Here is a 6,803-nt window from a genome sequence, read left to right on the forward strand (position 1 = left end):
TTGTGGCAAGAATGTACTTGAGTAGGAGAGACGGTGATATGGGCGGAAAAATCCGATGTTGAACAGAAGAAAACCACCTTTGCTTTTATTTATTTATTTATTCATTTATTTATTTAGAGTTGAAGTCTCACTCTGTCACCCAGGCTGGAACACAGTGGCACACTCACCGCCACTGCATCTTCCATCTGCTGGGCCCAGGGGATCCGTCCACCTCCACCTTCCAAGTAGCTGGAACTATAGATGCACGCCACCATGCCCAGCTAGTTTTTGTGATTTATTGTAGAGACAATCTCATCAAGTTGCCTGGGGCTGGTCTCAAACTCCTGGGTTCTGGCAATCCTCTTGCCCCAGCCTCCCAAAGTGCTGGGATGACAGGCTGAGCCACCGCCCCAGACTGATTTTAAAAGCACTCCACGTGTCACAGAGCTTTTATCTAGGTCTCGAGGCCGCCTTTGCCCACATTGACCAGTGTGACAATTGCCTTTCCTTCCGAGTCGGGTGGGTCAGGAGTTTGCTTCCAACCCCATCCAAGAGTGTCAAGTTTAATGCCTAACTCAACTTGCCTCCTTCTTCTCCTCTCGTGTAAACGTGGGCATACCGAGGCAGCAGTTTTGTGTGGCTCGGCTTACCAGGCGGTCACCCCCATCCAGTGGGCACTGGCCGCCCCAGACCCTGGGGAGTGGAGCCCGGCCTGTAGGGCTCGGCGTGACCATTAGGCGGCGCTGGCTCGGGCCTCGGCCCCGCGTCCTCGGTGTCTCCGACCGCTCTGTCTCGCAGCTCATCTCTGTGGTTTCCCTTGTGGGTTCGTCCGGAAGAGGCGGGGCTTCCGGTTCCGGCGGGGGCCGTCCCTCGCGGCGGAGATGGCGGCGACGGCGGCGGCGGCGGCGGCGGCCTCGGGCTCCGGAGAGCCCCGGGAGGAGGCCGAGGCCCCCGGCCCCGCCTGGGTCGAGTCCCAGTTGCGCAGCTACAGCTTCCCGACGCGGCCCATCCCGCGGCTGAGTCAGAGCGACCCCCGGGCCGAGGAGCTTATCGAGAACGAGGTGGGGGGCGGGGCCGCGTCCTGGGGCGAGGAGGGGGGTGCGTGGTTGGGGGGCGAGGGCGGAGGCGGAGGCTGGGGGCGGGGGGGTTCGGGACTAGGGGCCGAGGGGAGGCGGAGGCAGGCACGGGCACCTGGGTCCGGACCGGGCCGTGCTGGTCCCCGGGGAGACGGTTCGGAAGTTGGGAGGTGGTTGGGATCGCGGGGCGAGAGCCCGCCCGCTCCCGGGCGCCCCTTCGTTGGTTTTTGTTTTTGTTTTTGTTTTTGTTTTTCACCTGGCGTTTTCGTTTAGGAGCCTGTGGTGCTGACCGACACAAACCTGGTGTACCCTGCCCTCAAATGGGACCTTGAGTACCTGCAGGAGAACATTGGCAACGGAGACTTCTCCGTGTACAGCGCCAGCACCCACAAGTTCTTGTACTACGACGAGAAGAAGATGGCTAACTTCCAGAACTTTAAGCCCAGGTCCAGCAGGGAGGAAATGAAGTTTCACGAGTTTGTTGAGAAACTCCAGGATATACAGCAGCGAGGAGGGGAAGACAGGTGAGCTCTCGGGTGGTGGTTTTCTTTGTTTTTTTGAGTCGGAGTCTCACTGTCACCCAGGCTGGGGTGCAGTGGCACGCTCACGGCCACCCCGGTGTCGACTTGCTGGACTCCAGTGATCTTTCCCCCTCAGCCTTCCAAGTAGCCCAAACTATAGGCACGCGCTCCTACCCCCAGCTAATTTTTGATTTATTGTGGAGAGGAGGTCTCATCAAGTTGCCCAGGCTGCTCTTGAACCCGCAGACTCAGGCAATCCACTCGCCTCAGCCTCCCAAAGTCGTGGGATTACAGGCTGAGCCACCAAGACCTGCCTGGTTGTGGTTTTCTCTTAGATTTGGGGGATCCGCTTTCCTTTCCTGCACTGGTTGGAAGGGGTGGCGGGGTTTGGCAACGAGAGCCTGGCACCCTACCCTCTCCGGATTTCTGCTGAACGAGCAGTCTGCTTTTGCAGCCTGTAAGGAGTTTGAGTTCTTAGTGATTTGGGAGTCTACAGCCAGGTAGTTCTCGAGTTTGAGGGATGAGAAAATGGTTAGGCTTGAACTGTGAACTAGTTTCTCATCTTTTCATGAAGCGAGTCGCCTAGTAGGGTCTAGTGCATGAAGGGAATGAGTGAAGTTGTCCAGGTGAACACTGGTTAAGCTGAAGATACATACCTTGTTCCGAGGGAGACGTCACTCCTTGACTGCTTGTGTCTATTTGGGAGTGCACTCCTAGGTTTGCCAGGTGCTCTGTTTTCCCAAGAAAAGCTCAAGATCAGGATTTTTATTTAAAATATTTTGGCTTTTAAATGTGAATAGCTAAATTAAGTTTTTTTTTTTTTTTTTTTAAGTTTCAGGAGTCCAAACAAAAATGTCTGTCATTGGATTTATTTAGCTCTTTAATCACCAGTTTGTAGCCTTTGTCCTAAAGTGTTTTGCTGGTTGAGGGCAGTTCAAGCCTCAAGCTGAAAAGTTGGATGGTTTGTTGTGCTTTCGGAGCAAAGGCGATTAGCATGCTCCAGTTGAGGGAAGATCAGAGCAGACTTGTTTTTACTGTTCACAATGGCAAACTCAAGATGCACACAGGGGAGCGATTCTTCCTCTCTGCTTTCATTCCTGCTTATGCGGGCAGTCTCTCACGTAGGTCTCAGTCGGCGTTGGGTCCCACACGGTAACATTGCCTCTGGGGAATTGCTTTCACGGAGTCCTTCATGGAGTGACTTTCACATGTGTTGTCCAGTCCTGCTTTTCTCTCTCGTCTCCTGACTCCTGTCAGCAGCATGAGGCTGAGTAAATGGACTGGAAATATGTTTTCTCCTCTTCTTGGCACTTAGCAGTTGTCATAATGGTGGGATTTTGACCTGAAGAGTTTCCAAGACAAGAACCTGGACTGATCTGTCCATTACATCTTACAAGTGCTGGTTCACTTGAGTTCTCATGCGTTCATGTTCTCAAATGCAACACAGGGTTAGCGTACACACTTACGCTTACACACAGCCCTGTTGTGGAGAGAGAGGTTGATCCATTGAATGAACATAGACCCTAGAATGAGCGTGAGGAAAGACACGTGCACCTTCTGTTTTTCCAGGCACTGGAAGTTTCTTGCCTTCCATAGTGAGATCATTTTGCCTAAGCATGAGTGCAGTCTGTACCTTTTGAGTGACTGAAGAGTTTTTGAGGGAAGTTGTTTACTGTGTGCAAGTTTATCCCGTTCAGCTTACTTTGGCACAAACCACCTCTATTGTGTGATTGCAGAAGTGGTTGTGATCTTGGGGTGAAACATCTTAGGGTCCTCTTTGAGCTCTTTTGAGAACCTACTGTTCAGGTGTAATAGTAATGTTGCTTAGATTTGTGTTTGGGAAGTGTCACTGACTCTTTCAAAGTTATTTGCAACATTTTTGTGTGAACATATGTTTATTACTATCATTGGAAACGTTTGCATTTCAATCTTGAGGGTTCCATGTCCCCCAAAAGGCAGTCAGTGTCTTCAGCTTGCCAAGATTTCTAGTTAATGTTGCCTTGGACATCAGGGCTCCAGGCAGTGAGATGGCTTTGCTCCTTTTGGAGTCACGTGCACAGAGCCAGCACAGAGCTGCCTCTGTCTTTTCTCCAAGTGTGCATGCACGTTCAGTGTCCTGTGCCTGTACCTGACGTGTCTTCCTTCCTTCAGCTGCAGACGGCTGCAGAGGACAGGCGGAATCCTTCCGATAAGCTGGGCCTCGAGCCTGAGTGTGCGCTAGAGGCAGCAAAGGCTGATTTCTCTCTCATGCTGTGTATTCATCCTGGGTCACGTCGGCTTGTTCTTACATTATCTTGTCCACTTTGTGGATATTTCATTGGGCAACGCAGGTTAAATAAGCATGCCTGGCTTCAAGGGGTATGAATTACCCTCCCACAAAGAGGGAACGCACTCCAGGCAAGCAGTAATACTGTCTGCCACGGTGGCCTTCAGGTCCCACGGAGGTGTCTCTGGAGGAAGGCTGGTTCTGCATTCTGGGGTCTGCGGAGAGGCTTCTGGGAGTCTGAACTTGTATGAAAAGTCTGTGTGTGTATGTGTTTGTATTTTTAATGGGGAAACTCCCTTGGGTTTGTTTGGGGTTTTTTTTTTTTTTTGAATCAGAGTCTCTGTTGTCTGATCTGGAGTGCAGTGGCACGCTTACGGCCACCACAGCCTTAGCTTGCTGGGCTCAGGTGATCCTTCTGCTCCAGCCTTCCAGGTAGCTGGAACTACAGGCGTGTGCCACCACACCCAGCTGATTTTTTAAAATATATTGTAGTGATGAGGTCTCGCCAAGTTGCCCAGGCTGGTCTTGAACCCCTGGGCTCAGGCAGTCCTCAGGCCTCTGCCTCCCAAAGTTCTGGGATTATAGGTGTGAACTACAGTGCACAGCCTCCCTTAGGTTTTTGAAGGATTTATGTTGTGACTTAGAAAAGGTTGAGGATAATGTCTTTTTATGTAAAAAGTTTGATGTTGAACAGAGCTCCAAGGAGAATGGGTAAGAATTCAGTTTGGTGAGAGTCTGTGTTGACTAAGATTCATGTGACCACAGCTGTTCTCTCTGAGATATGCTGGTATGGATTTGGGTTTGTATTGCCAGGAGGGGAGGCCATGCCAGGGACGGTGTGTGTGTGCACTAATGACATTTTCTTCTTGGGGATCATAGGTTGTATCTGCAGCAAACACTCAATGACACCGTGGGCAGGAAGATTGTCATGGACTTCTTGGGTTTTAACTGGAACTGGATTAATAAGCAGCAGGGAAAGCGTGGCTGGGGGCAGTTGACTTCCAATCTGCTGCTCATCGGCATGGAAGGTAAGCAGTCTCTCTCCGGAAGCAGTGTGGTTGAATTTGCACAGGCCTGGCTTCCAATCCTGTCTTCACCACTTACGGCCTCTGTGACTTTGCAAGTAAACAAGGCCTTTAACTTTCTTAAGCCTCAGCCTACTCGTCTGTAAAAGAAGCACGAGAATGTCTTGTGAATAGTCACGAAGAGTGGGTGAGGTGACATATACTAAGTCTTCAGGCTAGTTTCATGCGCTTTTTTTTTTTTTTTTTTTGAGTTGGAGTCTCACTCTGTCACCCAGACTGGAGTGCAGTGGCCGCTCCTGGCCACTGTAGCCTCGACCTGCTGGGTTCCAGCGATCTTTCTGCCTCAGCCTTCCAAGTAGCTGGAACTATAGGCGTGCGCTACCGCACCTGGCTAATTTCTTATTTTTTTTTTATTGTAGAGATGAGGTCTCGCCGAGTTGCCCGGGTGGGTCTCGAACCCGCGGGCTCAGGCAATCCGCTCACCTCAGCCTTCCAAAGGCGTGGAATTACAGGCTGAGCCACCAAGCCTGGTGGTTCATGCGCTCTTAAAGTTTCCTTTTCTGTTTCCTAGCTGCTGTGTGAGTGCATGTGCTGAGACTTAGGGACCTCTCTGAAATAGTTGCTTAACGACCAGGATACAGTGTGAGAAATGTGTTAGGTGATTTTGTTGTGTGAACATCATAGAGTCTACTTACACAAGCCAAGGTTATCCAGCCTACTATACCGCTGGCTGTATGGGGGGGACCTCCCCAAAATGTAATTATTTTTGGAGCGCCCCTTGTAGTTTGGTTGAAATCCGTTCCTCCAGATCAATTGGTCAACCAAAGCTTTTATCTGGAAGTTTTGAGAAGGTTGCGTCACAGTTTGCAGAAGAAACGTCCTGAGTTGTGGCAAACAGATGACTGGTTCTTCCACCAGGACAACACACCTGCCCACGCTGCTCTGAGTGTTTATCAGTGTTTAGCAGTTTCTGACCCAAAACAGCATGACCCGTGCCCTGCCCTTCCTATTCACCCCTTGTCATCCCAGACGATTTTTTTGGTTTGTTTCCCCGGATAAAAAAGAGTCCTCAAAGGGAAACATTTTGCAGACGTGGGAGAGGTGAAACAAAAAAACAGCAGAAGTACTAAAAGGCATCAAAATAGATGAGTTCAAAAACTGTTCTGAGCAGTAGAAAAAGCATATTGCAGCCGTGCTCGGTGGCTCAGCCTGTCATCCCGCGCCTTGGGAGGCTGAGGTGAGTGGATTGCCCGAGCCCATGGGTTCGAGACCCGCCTGGGCAACTTGGCGAGACCTCATCTCTACAATAAATCAAAATGAGCTGGGCGTGGTAGCGCGCCTGTAGTTCCAGCTACTCGGAAGGCTGAGGCGGAAGGATCGCTGGAGCCCAGCGGGTCAAGGCCGCAGTGGCCGGGAGCGGCCACTGCACTCCGGTCTGGGCGACAGAGTGAGACTCCAACTCAAAAAAAAAGAAAAAACATATTGCATCAAACAGAGGGTACTTGGAAGGTGACAGAAGTTTGAACACGTAAGAATAAATATACAATTTTCTATAAATTTGCGTTTTGGGGTTTTTTTTCATACGGTATAGCCTGTTGCTCTTGGCTGTCAAGCAGTACAGCATGGGACTGTACTGAGTAATGTTGGCATTGTAACCCCATGGTAGGTGTGTGTGTCTGTATAAGCATATCGGTACATTGGAAAGGTACAGCAAAAGCACAACTTAAAAGACAGCAATGGCAGCTTGCCACGGGCAGCCCTGGTGTCATGGGCTCACTGCCGTGCATGTGGTCTGTCACTGACTGGAGTGCCCACATGTGGTATGTGACCATGTTGTTGCCTCTGTCTGTCGTCGAGAAATTTTTGTCCCATAAAGAAAGGGAAGCCGGGCTCGGTGGCTCAGCCTGTAATCCCGCGCCTTTGGGAGGCTGAGGTG

The 6,803-nt window shown here is 50.8% G+C and overlaps 1 protein-coding gene across 1 annotated transcript in view; it reads left to right on the forward strand.

Moving 5' to 3' along the window:
• Positions 1-802: 802 nt before the first annotated feature.
• The window catches only part of HIF1AN (hypoxia inducible factor 1 alpha subunit inhibitor), a 10,771-nt gene continuing 4,770 nt past the window's right edge, over positions 803-6,803 (forward strand). The window contains exons 1-3 of the mRNA XM_008051217.2: positions 803-1,040; positions 1,329-1,579; positions 4,722-4,870. Of these exons, the coding sequence (XP_008049408.1) occupies positions 861-1,040; positions 1,329-1,579; positions 4,722-4,870 (580 nt within the window). The 5' untranslated portion in view covers positions 803-860. The remainder of the gene's footprint in view (positions 1,041-1,328; positions 1,580-4,721; positions 4,871-6,803) is intronic.

Source organism: Carlito syrichta, unplaced genomic scaffold, assembly GCF_000164805.1.
Source record: "Carlito syrichta isolate Samal-C Ts95f unplaced genomic scaffold, Tarsius_syrichta-2.0.1 Scaffold169130, whole genome shotgun sequence".
In the NCBI taxonomy this organism is placed as follows: Eukaryota; Metazoa; Chordata; class Mammalia; order Primates; family Tarsiidae; genus Carlito; species Carlito syrichta.